Source organism: Poecilia reticulata, linkage group LG8 (assembly GCF_000633615.1).
Source record: "Poecilia reticulata strain Guanapo linkage group LG8, Guppy_female_1.0+MT, whole genome shotgun sequence".
NCBI lineage: Eukaryota > Metazoa > Chordata > Actinopteri > Cyprinodontiformes > Poeciliidae > Poecilia > Poecilia reticulata.
In genome coordinates, this window is record NC_024338.1 from 4,820,954 (window position 1) to 4,838,114 (window position 17,161).

The following is a 17,161-nucleotide window of genomic DNA, read 5'->3' on the forward strand; positions in this document are numbered from 1 at the left end:
AGGTTTTAGGTGTTGGGCTCGTCAGCCCAACACCTAAAAAGACGCTCTTGAGGCCGATAGATGAACGCTAATGCCATGGCTATACATGACTTATCGTGAACAAGCTTACGTGATTTTAATTTTATTTCTTTAATGGAATAAGTGCAATTGCAGAATTGTGATTTTTTTCCAACATTTGTGGAATACTGACAAATAAGGCATCTATTGAAAACACGGTTAATGTGGTCGTCAACATCCTTGGACATTCAGTTGAAGCACCTGGATCACAGCACCAATTTGTAATGGAAAAAAAATAAATTCAAGCACTGTTATAGTAAAAATCACTCAGACAGATACTCACAAATGTTTGTTTGATGGATTTTTACTTAATCAAGAAGAAGAACAAAGAGTTAAGAGTCTAGGTCAGCATACTTCTTGTTGCTGCCCTGCAAAAACACTTGGAGGAGATGGTTCCTCGACTCACTGACAGTCATCACCTCATAAGTAGGAAAATTAACTTATGAACTTAGTTTTATAAACAATGTCATGTTACAGTCAGTGGTTTTACTTCAAACATCAAATATGCTGTCTGAGGAAAATAACAAAAGAATAATATAATCAAAAAATAATGTAATCATTAAATGTAAAATTGCAATATAATGAGCAAAATTGGTAAATGAATATGAATAGATAAGTATCAAAGAATGAATATAAATAATACAAAGATAATGTAATAATGCAATGAGTAAATATGTAATTGTTAAATAATAACATTCTTCCAACGGAAGCAGAAGTGATAGATATGATTAACAGAACTTGAATCGAAGCTCGAAATTCAAAGCTTTCATATGTTGTAACAGAAATACTTTGAAAATATTTTGTGTTCAAAAGAATAAAAAACACATTTAACTTAAATGCTGACCATATTTTTCAATGACTATATATATATATATATATATATATATATATATATATATATATATATATGTGTACTATAAAGTACAATAAACATATTGCTATGTAAGACTGGTTCTTTAGAGAAAGGAAAATTTTAAACATCTCAGACATACTCAGAAATAACAAAAAGTCATTAAATCTTATATAAATTTGAAGAGAACTACAGACATTAACTGAGTTATAACATTTGAGAAGTTGAGCATCTTCATAAAACAAAAACAAGAGTTAACATGTTTTCAATTAAGAACTTCAGACATAAAAGTACATAATTCAAACTTAAACTGGRATATTACAAAAACATGCTCTGTGACATGAACTGAACATGATGATAAACAACTATGTACACGTAAAAAGAAGAGCAGRTTATTCTGTGGTGGCCCAGTGTTCAATGATAATATTTATTCAGCAACGTCCTCAAGACATTTTTCTAAGTCAAGATCATTTTAATTTCGTTGGTCTTCTACAGAAGAGGGGATAAGTAGATGATTTATTATTGTTTTAGACCACGTCTGACCTCATATTCAAAGTAAAGGGTAATACCTTCACTAATTACTCAACATTTGCTCAGTCACATATCTTGAAAATTACTTTGTTCACATCTGCAATCATCCTTTTATTTTCTATTTTAACTGAATCCTGTTCAGTTTGGAAATTGCGAAAAGAAATATGCCTCCTCGAGAGAATATTTAAAGCTAAATATAAAAAGCCAGAAGGTATGTAATAACTTCTAAATCTTGTCTTCAACATTCTTTAAGTATTAGCCTTGACTGCTTATCCAGGTTCAGTTTCCAGGTTACGGGTCTTTCTGTTCATGTTTCATATTTGATGTCATATGCAAGGGGCCCGTTGATGGCAAACCCAATGTAGAAAGAAACCTTTTCAGTACTGAAACCACTTCTTATTCCACTGATCCATGCTGGACGTACTGGGATTTTGTGTTTGCCATAGTTGGCGTAAACCTCCCCCTGTTGAATGGTTCCATTCACTCTGTAAAGCCGATTGCTTATTGATTTTTCCTTAAATATGTCTCCATCTCTCCAAAGTTGTGCTAAGACATCTCGATTCATTTTCTTTAGAAAACGCTCATCCAGTGAGGGTTTTGAAACCAGCCTCTTCAGTCCTTCTCCTTTACCTAAGTAAAAGTAAGCAATGGTGCTCCTCTTTTTAAGTAACTTGGACAAGTGCTTATGAGAACATTGTCGAATTGCAGTTACATATTTTGCTATATCTGTGTTTTCTTCTAAAGGATTTGACCAGAATAACAGCAAAGCCAGAAAATATGGATCTGGGAAAGGATGTCGAAGTCCTACATCTTGCAGAATCTCTCAAAGAAGAGTACAGAGCTCACTGTATTTCTTTACATGTTTAGAGTTTGCATTCAAGTGGTAAAGATTTATGTTTGACATAATGTAGTTGATTTTTATTTTTGAATGATTTCTCTCATGGACAGCGTTTTGTAGTAAAAACGCATAGCATTGTGTTATCTCTTCTGTCTCTTCAGCAGACTTATCCAAACACTGAAGTACTCCAGAGAAAGTATCTGCTTGACACATCTCCAGAAATCTTTTTCGTTCTTCAATATCCAATTTCTGGTTGAGGTTGGTTTTGACTTTTTGTTCTTTTCTCCTTTCATCTAGTGTGGCACAGAAAAGATCAACGTATTTTTTAAAAAGTTCACTTACTGTTCTATGATTGGTTTTGTCATACTCAGAGTTTTGTTTGATGTAGGCAAAGTAAGAGTCAAGAAAATCAAACTTTTCTTTGACTTCAGATTTAAGTTTGATGAGAAATAACTCATGTTCTTTGATGATCTCAACATACCTGTTGTTAATGTCTGTGTTTTCTCTGTAAACACTGTTGATTGGGATTGATTTGTTAAGAAAACTTCTCAAGTAGTCTTTTTTAGAACGATCGTGTTTTTCAAAGAAAGGCAATCTGCTCAGTATTTCAAAGATTAGGAAAGAGATTTCAAGCATGCTGACATGACCGTAAACATTGTACCATTTTCTGGGATAGTCCTCTGATTCATCATCAGCTGTTTCTTCTTCTCTTTCATTCTCAAAGTCTGACAGTTCCTGAGCTCTTTGGAAAGCTCTCCACCCATTAATGGCTATTTCAATATTTTTGTGCAAATCTTCAGGGTTGTGTGTGTTCTCCTGCTTTTCTCTTTCAATGTTAAACCTCAGATTGTTTTTGTGGATTTGTCCGATTGTATCAAAGGTGTAGGGATTATTTTTAATGTTCTTAGCTTTTTCTGCCCACTTTAAGGCCTCTGTAAAGTCACGCACATTGATGTACAAGTATCTTGCCAATGCCTGAGGAATAGATGCACTCATTTCAAATCTTGATGATGCACTCTCAAAGATTTCTTGGACAGTTTGTCTCCCCTCCTGGCTGTGGATTTTTTCTATCAAAGGAGAAAATGGTTCCCTCTCCTCTCCATCTTTCTTTCGCTTTCGTCTTTTAATCAGCATTTGTTGAATAGAGAGCATGAATTTGTGTTTAACAACACCAGCACTGAAAAAAAGATCGCAGTGAAGAATCTCCTTGACGATATCACTGACTTTCAGATTATGACTCCTCTCAAGCTCATCCAGACAGGCAGATGCTATTGCATAATGAAGAATTCGGATTCCTTTGTATCCACCCCAATCATTCACTGAGTCTATGATGAGGAAGTTTGAATATGGGCTCATTCTGTCCAAAACACAGTCCTGTTCCCAGCGAATCTTCATCTGAAGGAAATCCTCACAGAGAGACAGAGCGATTTCTGACTCTCCAGCATATGTTTTGAGTAAGGCAAGAAAGGAAAAGAGCTGGGCCACTTTGGTGCTAAAGTCAAAATGCTCTAGTGTGTTACGAGCAAGATTTTCTGTGTAACTTTTGTCAAAATTGTTCTTCATGAACATGAAGCTGTAAAAGTTTTCAGGTTTCTCATGGGTTTCTTGGAGATCTTTGAGTTTCTTTTCAAAGTCCCTCTGTTCTTGTGGCGTCAGCTTTGCGGTTATGTACTGGTTTTGGGTTTGATTGTGCTGTCTGTATTGCTCTTTAGGATTATGTGAACGAACACAATTGAGGATGATAACTTTGCAGTGTTGACCCTCATCTAGATTACGGTCCAATAAATCTTCAACTGCTTGACGGATGCAGTTCACTAGATCAGAAGGGCTTTCTGTTTCTTTTGATTCATCAATCAGAAGTAAAACTGGTGACGGTTTCTCACTTTCCAGTTTCATCAGATGTCGGATCTGGTTGGCCACCTCAGTTTTTGGCAACATGTCGTCTTTCAGAACTGCACATCTGAACTCCTTACGGAGTTCCCACATTGCATGCATTGCTAAGGTGGTACCGCCACATCCTGGATCATGAAATAGATTCAGCAAGACACATGCATTGCTTGAATGTGTCTTTTGTGATCTGATCATTTTCTTCACAGTTTCATGCTTTTCTCTCTTTATAAATGGTTTCTCTGTGTCTTTGTCACAGAAGTAGAAGTTCCACCAACTCACTTTGGCTCCTCTGTAGAAGTCCTCCTCAACCTTGATTCTGAACTCCTGAAAGTCTGAGCTGCTTTCATCATAGACGTTTTCACACTCATTTGAGGCAAGAACTTTCAGAGCTGTCAGTAGATCTTCATCCTTCTGTTTAAGAACGACAGCACTGGAACCAGAAGAAGGAAGCAGACGTGTACATGACTGAGTAACTGGTCCCAGGCCCATTATGGTCCCATTGATCTCACTCAGAGTTAGTTCATTTATGGACAAATGCTCAATGTCAAAGTCACACTTTTCTTGAATAAGTTCCCTCCATTTCAGATATGTAGACTGAGACTCACAAATACAGATAATGTTTTTCTCTTCTGTGTGTTTGATAAAAGATTTGTAGGTATCAAAGACTGGATCTTTCTCAGTACATACAGGGGAAAGAAGGAGGAATATGATCAGCCATCGGCCATGAAGAAAAACGTCAGGGTTGCAGATAAAGGAAACTAACTGTTCAACAGTTTTGCAAGATTTCCTATACCATTCTCTGTACTCCAGTTCTTTGTCTCCTTCAAGGTCATTTCTTCCATTACAGAAGACCCAGCTGGTCTGGAGATTGAGGTTAAGATCTTTTTTTACAGCCTCTATTTGTCCCTGAAATTGTACTGGCAGATGCAGATTAGCCACCCTCGACTCTCTGTATGAATTACACAGTCCACCTGAAGTGAGCGAGTTTGGGTCAAAGTCCAAGACACAAAACAGTTTCAGCTTACTAAGAAAGTTGAGGTACTGAATTTGTTCTTGTCTGCTTTTGTTTACAACAATAACAAATCTGGCATAACTGTCTAGTGAATTTCCACCACAAGTTAATAACATCTTTAGTTTCTCCCCTTGGTTAGCTTCTGTCTTCTTATAATTTCTGGAAAGACACTGCTCTGGTTGACCTGAAAAAACAAAGTGAAAAGTGATTCATAGATAGTACAAAGGGCCATACAAATACCAAAAAAAATTACATTCAATCAAAAGCTAGATGTACTTGGATATCTGTGTACTGTAGCATGGCGGTTAGTCTATTCAAATGATCTCATCAGCCTGGACCCAGTTTGACTGTAATTGTCACATCAGTTCACTCCTTTCATTTAGTCTCTTAGCTTATTCTTGGATTTTGTTTCGTACGATACTTTTCTTGGTATTTCACTGAAACTTTTATTATATTTTTTTTTTCATCAAACTTAATTGTATTTATTCTGTCATTTAAATATCTATGATGTAATTATTGTGAAGCATTTTGGTCAGTTAGGATTATTATAAATGTGCAATATAAATAAACTTTAGTACACTTTAAATTTGTCTAGTAAGTTAGTTTGTATATTTTGTTAGGCCATCCTATTTTTATTATAACTTTGTGTCTTGCATAAAATAGGTCATGTTGATATTGTTATCGGCCTTAGGACAACTGATGAAAATTATCTTTTGTGCCAACTGTCATATTTTCATTGATTTTTATTTGACATGTTCCTTAATATACGTTATCCAATTTTTGATAAATTAAAAATGATTTCAATGTTAGAAAAAATAAAAATGGAATTACATTAGATTAGTTTCAGTGTGTGCTTGTCAGATTTATTCTATTGTTCACATAACATTTCAAAAATATGAAATGTGGATACATATGTTGTACATTCATAAAATATATCTTAAATGTATAACAATGACACCATCAAGTAATTAAAAGTATTGATAAATGTAATATGGGTATGTCAGGTGATCTAATGATATTGACATGTGAAAAAAATTATATAGTGCACATGTGAGAATTATGTGATCACAAGATGTAAGGAACATTGAACACATGAACAAAATACTTGACCACATGTGGAAATGTGACCCACATGTGAAAAATCACAACCACATGTGGAAAATGGGAACCACATATGATTTTCATGGGATTCTTTTGTAAGGGGGGCATCAACGGTGAAAGGGGAAGGTACTAAAGCCCCCTCACCTTCTGCACTGCATGCCTTTTCATAGGCAAGCCTGGAGTGTCACTGGTATAACCCCTGGCAAAAAGTATGGAATCACCAGTCTTGGATGAGCACTCATTCAGACATTTCATGCTGTGAAACAAACTCGGATCAAAAACATTATGTACAATAAGGTCATTCCAAAGTACAACTTGTTGGCTTTCAGGAATACTTAAAGAAATTAAAAGAAAACATTGTGGAAGTCAGTAAATGATACTTTTATTGACCAAGCACAGGGAAATAAATATGGAGTCACTCAATTCTGATTAAAAAAGTGTGGAATTACTGCATTGGACAAGGTGATGATGCTGGTACTTTTGTTTGGTGCCGTTCCAGTGAGATTTATGAAGAGGCCTGCCTGAAGAAAACAACCAAATTTAAAAAGTCCTTGATGATATGGGGCTGCATGTCAGGCAAAGGCACTGGGGAGATGACTGTGGTTAATTCTTCTATAAATGCACAAGTTTACATTGACATTTTGGACAGTTTTCTCATCTCTTCAATTGAACAGATGTTTGGAGATGATGAAATAATTTTCCAAGATGACAATGCATCGTGCCATAGGGCAAAAACAGTGAAGGCATTCCTTGGAGAAAGACGCATTCAGTCGATGTCATGGCCTGCAAATAGTCCAGATCCCAACCCAATTGAAAACCTGTGGTGGAGATTGAAAAAAATGGTCCACAAGAAGGCTCCAACTTGCAAAGCTGATCTGGCAACTGCTATCAAAGAGAGTTGGCACCAAATTGATGCAGAATACCGCTTGTCACTCATCAAGTCCATGCCTCGGAGACTGAAAGCTGTTATAAAAGCCAAAGGTGGTGCAACTAAATACTAGTGATGTATTTTGAGTGGTTTATGTGTTTTTCATGATTCCACACTTTTTCCTCAGAATTGAGTGACTCCATATTTATTTCCCTGTGCTTGGTCAATAAAAGTATCATTCACTGACTTCCACAATGTTTTCTCTTAATTTCTTTGAGTGTTCCGGAAAGCCAACAAGTTGCACTTTGGAATGGCATTACTGTATCATGTTTTTGATCTGAGTTTAACAGCATGAAATGTCTGAATGAGTGCTCGTCCAAGACTGCGGATTCCATACTTTTTGCCAGGGGTTGTAGATTAACATTGAAAAGAATTTTTAAAAAGTATAAAACTTTGGCAAACTGTACATTTAGAAGTGTTTACAGTGGTTATAGATTTTTTTTTTCTTTTTACAAGAAACCTTTGTTGACTGACACTTATCACTTTTTTGTTGTCTTGTTAAAAGGGTTTATCACAACTTTGTGTGAATCTTTAAATTTTGTTTAGAAAACGTGTACAAGTCTCATGTAAGTGACCCATAAGTTGCATACCTGTGTTTCTTTCCAGCTTACGAGCGAGTTCACGCTGCCCAATCTCTTTCAGAAGATGTATTGTCACATGTAAAGCCTTCTGAGTCCCAAAATGGCTGGTCAGTAACTGAGCAATGTCTACTCTGTCTTTGTTCTCAAGAGCCCCTAGAGGAATAGAGTTATTCTCCTCTTTTTTGTATTCTGATAGATGGAATTGAAAGTTTTTAAAGTCATCCTTTCTTAGGTTATCCAAGAAGTTTTTGATTATCACAGCACTCTGAGATGACTCTGGCTGGAGTTTCACCTGGAGAGAAAGAGAGTCACCATAAGTTCACTAAAATGTGGCAAAATCTTGCATGTAGCTATGTTTAAAATTATGAACCAGATCAATCATCATTTTTGCTAGAAAATAAATTAACACATGACAAATAACTTCCAAATAGGTATAATAGAGTAATAGTCAAGACAAACATGCTTCCGATTTTGTGTCAGTTCTCATTCATTGATGGTAAGAGAAATAAGTACCTTGTTCTTTCAATTTTAGCACCAGATTGTACACAACATATAACACCATATCCATCCAGAAACCCACATATGGATGAAACACAACACATAATACAGACAGCACTTTGGCATTACAGTCTTTCAGGCCATAGATGAAAATTTTAATTTAGTTTGTCAATAATATCTTGCAGTCTATCTTTTCAGATTTATGCATTTGTAGATTGTAACGGCTGTTAATCTACCTGGGACCTAACCCCACGCAGCCTTGTTGATCTAAGATACAAAGTGTCCAGGGCACACTACACGAGTTGTTGGCGGGCTGTCGGCCCATTTTCAAAACCTGACAGAAATCCTAGGTATGACGGTTCAATCGGGTTCGTCGTGCCTTGTGGTGTCCAGCCACATGGGCACAAAATAATGGCTACAAGTCCAGTTAACTACTTTTAAAACCAGGCATTAATCAATGCTTTACTAGAATCTACTTGTGATGCATGTGGCTAGAGTCAGCGTAAAGTCCTGACTGAATGAAAATCATTGTAACCTATTTATGTCACGTTAACGAAGAACAGCTGAAAAGTTACCGGGTTTATCAACTGCGGTAGCAATTTGGCTCCAACTGCTCCTCTTGTCATTTCTATATTCTTTGCACGAAATAAACATTAATGTTGTTTCCACAAATCATCTCCAATGCCCGCTGGACTTTGGGTTGCGCCTTGTCAGCTGTTTGGGATTCCCCTCCGTAATTTCCCTTCAGAAATCACGGAGGAGAATCCGCGCTTTCTGATTTGCTACCTGCCACTACGATCTACCGTAACACACCATACACTGCAGGATGATGAGTTACGAAATCACCAGCGACAATCTTAGCTCGGCCAACGATCTAAGATTGTTGTAAAGGGAAAATAGCAGCAGAAAATGGTGTAGTGTGAACTATTGCATTAGGTAGTTGAATGTGACCATCTTCTCCATTTAAATCTAGTTATTACTGAAGAGCAATGTAGTGTACAGACTTTATAATCTGCACCGATTTGGTTGAATGGAGTATTTATTTCCACTTTGGCTTTATGTCGTTTAGCTTTAATTCAAGTACGTTTTTTGTTAATGGAGACTGAGAATCCATTTTATTTTTGGTTGTTTTGTTTCTTTAGTTCATCAGTTACAGTGTTATGTGTTCTTTTGAAAATAAAGTGCATCTAACTATGGCAGGAAATTGCATGCATTATTAGTCATTTCCATTAAATCAGTGTCAAAAGGTCTCAAAACAATAGTATCGTTTATCGCAATAATTTTTTTAGACAATAAATTGTTCTGCAAAATGTGTTATCGTGACAGGCTTACTGAGAACAACAAACGTTTTGGTGTGACCTGATCTCAATTTTATTGAGAATTTATGGGCAAAACTGAAAAGACGTGTTCAAGCAGGCAGCCTACAGACATGGTTCAGTTCCCCCAGTTCTGTCAGCAGGAATGGGTCAAAATTACAATATTGTGAGAAACTTGTGGAAGGATATCCAAAATGTGTGACCCAAGTCATACAGCTTACGGGCAATGGTACCAAATACTATTGGTATGACAGGGTTATAAGCTTGTTATAACTTTTGACTTCGAAGAAAGTAATAAAATTTGTCTTTAAAATTTTTTCTCTCGTTATGGTTTGTTTAATCCCAATTGAGCTAAAACAACAAATTCAGACAGTGTGGAGGGGAAAGTGTGGTTATATGGTGTATGTAAACTCCTGCTTTCAATTGTATTTCTTTCACTTCCTCTTTCCATTACTACCCATCATATCCTTTGTCTTCTGTTGTAGTGCTTCTGCTCTCCACCTGCTTCTGATTTTGTTAGTTTTCTATTTTGGTTGAATAAACTCTCGACTTCATTCCAACTCCAGACTGTATTTTGGTCTAACCACAATATCACACCTCATTATACCTTATACTTTGATCTAGCATTTTATGCATGTTGGTTGTATGTTAAATTTAGCAGCACAAATTTGAATTTGAAGATGAATTATTCATAACTTTACCGGTGCAGTTTTGTGTGTCGCTCCCAAAGCTTCTCGTTTTGTTGTCTCCATTTCATTTTGTGTTGAAGTCTTTTCAGATGGAGGTTCGGATTCAGTTTTCTTCTTTGAGTCTGGTTGTGCATTGCCTAGAGTTTGAGGCAGGCTAACATCATCTCCTTCTCTCTGGCTCGTTGTTGGCTCAAGGCTTGGTTCTGGTCTGTCATTCAGCTTTTTCAGTTCTTCCAGAATCTTCACAGCAGGACCACTTTTTATGTCTAAATCCAGAAAGTCCTGCTTCTTGAAGCAAACCAGACAATCTCCAGAAACATCTTCCTCCAGAAGTTGTTCTACATATTTTCTGTAAAGTTTTATATGTTGCAGGAACCACTGGCTCACCTGCTCTTTGGTCCATGTGTTTACATATGCAGGATATTCTGACTTATGACCTGATCCTTTAGTCAGACTTTCCACATAACAAGAGATCTTCACAGCAGGACCATGTTTGATCCCTAAATCCACAATGTCTGTCTTTTTAAAGAGGACTAAACATTCTCCTGAAACTTCTTCTTTAATGAATTTATCAGCACAACTCTGAGAAACTTTGACTTCTGTTATAAGCCAGCGATGAACATCTTCCTGGCTCCAGGCCTCAATTTCTGATTGGCTCATTTTGAACCTGAAAAGAAATTTATGACAGTTTGCAAGACAAAGAAACAGATATTCAAATGTACAATATATAAAAAACGCAAAATTCACAATTCTTACCTTGTTGACATAAATTAGTCGTGGCTCTATAATTGCTACACTACCAAACAGAACATGTTGTAAAAAGGAAAGTAATCCCAAGTGGCATAAAGAGGACCACATACTTAAACTGCTTCCTGATTTCCCAGAAAACAAAACCAACAGAAGTGTTACAGAAAATTATTAAAACCAACTTAACCACGATAGTACTTCATCATGGTTGTACTTCACCTGCACAACCAATAAACCAGCAATAAACAACACCCTTCAGATCTATCAAACCTTCAGAATATCAGAGAAAAGATAGCATTTAATCAGCTGAGGCACATGTTTTTAAGGTTTGGCTCTGTAAAACTGATCTTCGAACACAACTACCTTTTTAAACTCCTATAAAGTGAAGCACACCGATTCAAATCACTTCCTGTTTACCTGTTTTGCATGCTGAATTTGTTTGTGGAGTGATGCTTGATCAGCATATACCATTTGAATCCCATATCAAACATATTTTTAGGACTTCCTTCTTTCACCTCTGGAATATTACTAGTGAAAATAATCCAAATGATAATTACCAGTTATTATATGTTGGATAGTGTTAACTGAATTCCTGGTTAATCTGATGTTGAGAGATTGGAACATTAATTTGATATTATTTTTGGCTATAAACAACTAAAAAAAACCCAGTAGATTTCTATCTCAACAGATGACAATTAGACTGGATGTTGGAAATGAACATTAGGGACGTTTTTTCATCCATCCATCCATCCATTTTCTTCCGCTTATCCGGGGTCGGGTCGCGGGGGCAGCAGACGTTTTTTCTATGAGAAAAATATATATACTCTTCATTGTAGGTCTGTCGAAGGACCTCATCAGCTCTGGATTCAAGTGGGTTTTGCTTAGAATCTACAAGATGCTGGTGTCATGAATTGTTGGATGATGGTGAGGTAAACATGGTGGACCCAGGTTGAAGTGAGAGAAATGATGGTTTAATGATTGAAGACACAATCCAGACCAGGTAGCACAGGCGAGCAAAGGCAATGACTGGAAGTAACTGGCATAAGGCAAAGAGATGTGACCTGACATACAACAAGGGACCGACAGGGAAACACAGACAGGTGGGATTAAATACACCGGGGAGTAATGAAGGGGAAACGAGAGACAACTGGAGACAATCAAACCAATGGATAGACGGACAAAACAGAGACTAACCTGAACACAGAAACCTAAATAAATACCAGGGTTTCCCCCAGTATATTATAGGCCTGGCAGCCCGCCATGCTTTACTAGCGCCACCGCCAGGCTAAGCCTTTCTTGTTTTTTTTAGGAAAATAAAAATTTTTTTAAAATTGCGCTTTTTTTTTTTTTTAGCAGGATTGCAAGCATCTATGTTGCTCTGAGCTTTTCACTATTGGAGCAGATTTATTCCTAAAAGATATGGTTATAGAAGATAGGTTTATAGTTTACGCATTTAAAGCTGGACCAATCACACCGCTTTAGACATCCTGCGGCAGCTGGATGTCCTGCAGAGGGTCATGATGCACACCAAAGGGATATTGCTGTGTTAAAATAAAAGGATAAAAATTCCCCGAGAATGTAGCGGTGAGGACATAATATATCTAGATGCTACAGTTAGCATCACAAAAAAGGAAAAAAAAAGGTTCTCCAAACTGTCTATGAATTATTGGTACGTAATCCAGAATAGAAGGCTTCGCCCTGCCAGTGGCTACATGTGACTGTCACTTTTTTCCTTGAGGCATTGAAAACCGTTGTTTAAATACACTGTGGTCATAAAGGATTATGTCCACCAGTAATGTTTCCGTTCTGATGGAGGCCACATGTCTGACATTTGCCAAGAAAAACTTGTACGACACAGTTAACATAAACCACTGCTTCAGCAAACAGAGGACTTCAGACGGCCATTGCTCCATCGCTGCCTAAGCCATGTGATGAAGAATGCAAAGGATAGTAAGAATAACCTTTGACTTTATAGAAATTAAATAGATGCAATAGTATTCATCATTCCGAAAAAAATTATATAGGACAATAATAAAAGACCGAAATAATTATTGCAATTTTTACAGATCTAGAAAATGTTTTGGTTGCCTCCTGGGCTTTTTTACAGATTTTTCTGTTGTTTCTGGCCAATACGTTTAATAGAGGAGAATAAAAATTATTTGTGAAAAGTCTGTACAATTAGATTCCTGCTCTGAAGCCTAAAGCCTTCACAGTAATTAGGAATGAAATCTGTTAAGAACTCTGAAAACTGCTGCAGAAAATCCTTTTTACATGTAGGACAGTAAAGAGCCATGCATGGTACTGGATGAGGAGGTTCAGTGACAAACAGAAGAGTAAGGCGCTCAATGCAATATTCTGAATTTGAAATACTGTCTGTCACCTGAGGTGAAAGATAAAATTTGACTCACCTCAGTTTGGTCTAATCAGAGCAGACCAAACGTCTTCTATGGCCGCCGTCAGCACCCAGCCGTACTATCTGCATGATCGAAAAAAGAAAACTTGGTCATTTTCAGCAAGAAAACAGTTACGGCATTTTAAAAACACTTGCTGTAGGCATGTTCAGTAAATTCATTTAGAGCAGATTTGGGTGAACCAAAGTGCTTTTGGATTTTTGTTTCATTCATCATAGTTTCATAGAATGCAGAAAACCTCTTTTAAAAGCAAATAATGAAAAGTCTTCATCTGGATCATCCACATGGTATTTTATAAAAAGAGACCCATGATTAATTGTAACAATAGATTTGAGAACTATGTAAAACTAATACAGTCATAATACTGTAGGTTGTTTAGTTTTTAGAAATTTTTATAAAATATTGCCACATGAACCTTTTTATGTTGTTCACAATGCAATGCATTCTGGATAAATTATGTCAACCCTATAGGTCCATCCAGTCTGGTTGGACTGTGTCATCCGGTCAGAACTACTGCAGCTCTGTGTCCGGTCCGGCAGCAGCTGTTTGAATGCCTTTTGTTCTTGTGCCGTCTTGTTGCTTTTACAGTCTGTTAACTTTACACTTCTAAGTCAGTTTTCTGCTAATCTTACATTAATAAACCTTTAAACTTGTAGCGGTTTTCACTGGGAATTTTTTTTTATTAATTAATTTTAGGAACATGAATAATTATTTTTGTCTAGAAAAAAATTCAAGCCGACTTTCTCACTAAACCAGCAGGTGGTTCTAATGTACCTACATGTTTGAGTTACTTGTCGTGACACTATTTTTTATTAAGAACCTTTTACAAAGCAATTGTAAACTTATCGTAATTCTCATAAATTGGAATCAAAATAACCATGACAACTGATGAAAAAAAAATGCAAGTCTAAAGGAAATATACTAGTAAAACATCTGAATGTTGTGTGAAAGTGTAATATTTCTTGCCAGTCATCCCAGAAAGTGAAACAATGTTGTTTAATGGTTATGACGTACAAGTAACAAACAAAAGTACATGTCTCAGAAAAATAGAATATTGCATTAGACTGTTCAAAAACAGTGAGAAAACTAACTTTTTCTTTTTTTTGCACAAATGGCATCTGAAAAGTGAGCAAAATTACAAGAAACAAGAACATTTCACTCCTTGTGTGGTGATTCTATATGACATGAGCTTAACTTTCTGAAATGACTGGCAAGAAATACTGAGCCTTTGATGTCATAATGTAATTTGCGAGATGTAGAACTTGAGATTTTGAACAAGAGAAGGAAAATTTATCATGAAATCAGGGGAGTAAAAAAAATAAACCTTTTTTTCCTTCCACTACACTTAGTATTCATATATCAGGAAACAACTGTTAACAGAAATATTCTTTTTGTGGTTTGTCCTCCTGGTGGATCACGTCAGTAACTAACTGTCCCTCCAAACGTCAACATGTTGGGTTTATTTAGATATTCTCAGCTGGAGGTCCAAACTCCCTGAGGAGCTGCTAATACTCCCAATGTTCCACAAACACTGCCGGTTATGAAAACATATTTGAATAAATTACGGTTAACTCCTAAATATATTATGAAAACACTGATTTTGTTAACTTGCTTTCCTTTTTTTTTCCTCAAAAGAGTTAAAACTGAAAATCATAAGTTTGTTTGACTAAATTTGGTCAAAATCATCTGCAGGTGGAGATGTCAGGTTGTAGCCTGCAATCAACATGGTGAGTAACAAGCAAATGCAAATATTGCAAAATTCCTTGCAAGGATTTTTAAATTAACACCACAAAATCTTAGTTTTTGTGAGGATTTTTATTATTATTCTTTGTAAAAATAAATCACCAAATCCTGGAGGGACTGATCAGTATTATTTAATTATAAAATGCAGAGGCAGATCTGTTTAATTCTAACAGTTTGTGGGTTTTATCAATACATTCTGGCTCAACCAGCCCTTTAAGAGCATTCATGATCTCGATATGGTCGAAAAGAAAAAATTAGTTTGCTCTATAACATAAAATGCCTTTAAATTTAAATTCCTCCAAACAGAACAACGCAAGTCTGAACACAAAAACAATGTATAACCCACAGGAGGGTTGTACGCGTCTCCTAGTAGTGTAATACATACAAAAAATAGAATCCTTCCTCTGAGACATGAAACAATATGTTCTTAACATCATTATTCACTTGTGTGAAAAACCCCCTCCCTAAGAGACCTGGTCAACTGAATCCATTCTAACCACGTTCTCAGAGTTGCTGCAGTATAACGTAGCAATGCTAACTTAGAAAACTGATTCTCTCTAAGAAACTTCCTCAAATCTCATCCATAAAATGAAAACGTTCAAAAAGGCTGAAATTCCCGCTCTGTGCATGTTTCCTCAGAGATTACAGATTAGTGCGTGCAAGAGGCATTTCCTTCACAGAGAGCAATCAAAACCTGATAGAATGTAAAAACAACAAGAAAAGAAATTGTGGTGACCCACAGAAGGTCTTTACGGTTATTTTTATGTAAGATTGTACTTATCTGGTCAGTCACCTGTGACAAAGAAATCAGTGACTATGAATCTTTACAATTAAATAGCGCATCAGAACTAGGTTCAACTCAGGAGGAGCAAGGGAAACAATGTGTTGAACAAAAACCATAACACATTTTGACAATAACGAAACAGAATAAAATAATCTATGTTTTCTTTTAGTAGTCCTAAGTCAAGTCAGTAAAGTTCAAAAGTTTCTTTTTCTTTGATTTGGTTTCAGTTCAGTTCAGTTTTCAGATCTGAATGTTATATGGTAGCTACCCGGGTAGTGTTAATATATGTAATCCCACCGATCAAGTGGAACAGAAGAAGGTTCTTCTTTGACATCGTAGTGGACACAATCTCAATCTGCTCTTTTGGATCCTTCTCTCGCCGTTCTTCATGCGATGTCTCAACAAAAAAACACTGTAGTGTGAAACACCATTCTAAATCACTTCAGTGAAAGTTTATCTTTTAACTCCATGTATATAAAATAATTTCCAGCTGCGATAACCAATTTTGTCTTTTAGCTCAACAAAACATCACAACATAATATTCACTGAATTGACTTAAATTCCGTACAGTGGAATAAATAACTCACTGTYACTAGATACTTCATCAGTATCAGTATTTCAATGGAAAAAGCCGCAATATTAGCAGAATAGCCTTTGTGAGTTAGCTGTAAGCATTGCTAATTCACATACAAAACATCATGTAGAGAACATACATTCTTACCCATAAACAAGTATTTTTTTCTTTCAACATTGAAACTATAAAATGAAATTACAATATMACTTTTAATAGATAAAAGCAAAATATTAGTTTGTGGCTAATCGATAGCTAACGAAGCTAATTATAGCATAGAACTCACCGGAGATTCGCAGCAAGAAAACAAAGAAATGTAATATCAAAAACAAAGTTCTTCCAGGTCCGGGTACACAGGAACCAAAAATCAACCATCGATGAAAACTAATTCTTGAAAAATATTTAATCCATGACCACAAAAACGTTTTTTTTTTTTCCCCGTTTCTTCTTCTGGTTATTAGCCTGTATTCTACGGCCTATCACTTCTTCTTCTTCTTCTTCTTCTTCTTCTTCTTCTTCTTCTTCTTGTTGAATTTTAATGGCGGTTGGCAAGAAACGTAGGGTAGGCATTACCGCCACCAACTGGTAAGGAGTGTGGACCACATGACAAAAAA

The 17,161-nt window shown here is 36.2% G+C and overlaps 1 protein-coding gene across 5 annotated transcripts; it reads right to left on the bottom strand.

Annotated features, from left to right (window-relative positions):
- Positions 1–343: 343 nt before the first annotated feature.
- LOC103468299 (sterile alpha motif domain-containing protein 9-like) lies at positions 344–17,050 on the bottom strand. Of its 5 annotated transcripts, XM_017306372.1 has the most exons (6): positions 16,834–17,050; positions 13,447–13,514; positions 11,048–11,841; positions 10,304–10,958; positions 7,798–8,080; positions 344–5,362 (listed from the first exon to the last, which is right to left on the bottom strand). In XM_017306372.1, the coding sequence occupies exons 3-6, from the start codon at positions 11,056–11,058 to the stop codon at positions 2,262–2,264; spliced, it is 4,050 nt and encodes a 1,349-aa protein (XP_017161861.1). In that variant the 5' UTR covers positions 11,059–11,841; positions 13,447–13,514; positions 16,834–17,050; the 3' UTR covers positions 344–2,261. The 5 variants fall into 5 exon arrangements, with proteins under 5 accessions (XP_017161861.1, XP_008413490.2, XP_017161858.1 ...); XM_008415268.2 differs by lacking the exon at positions 11,048–11,841; XM_017306369.1 differs by having other exon boundaries at positions 10,304–11,841.
- Between the last annotated feature and the right edge of the window lie 111 nt (positions 17,051–17,161).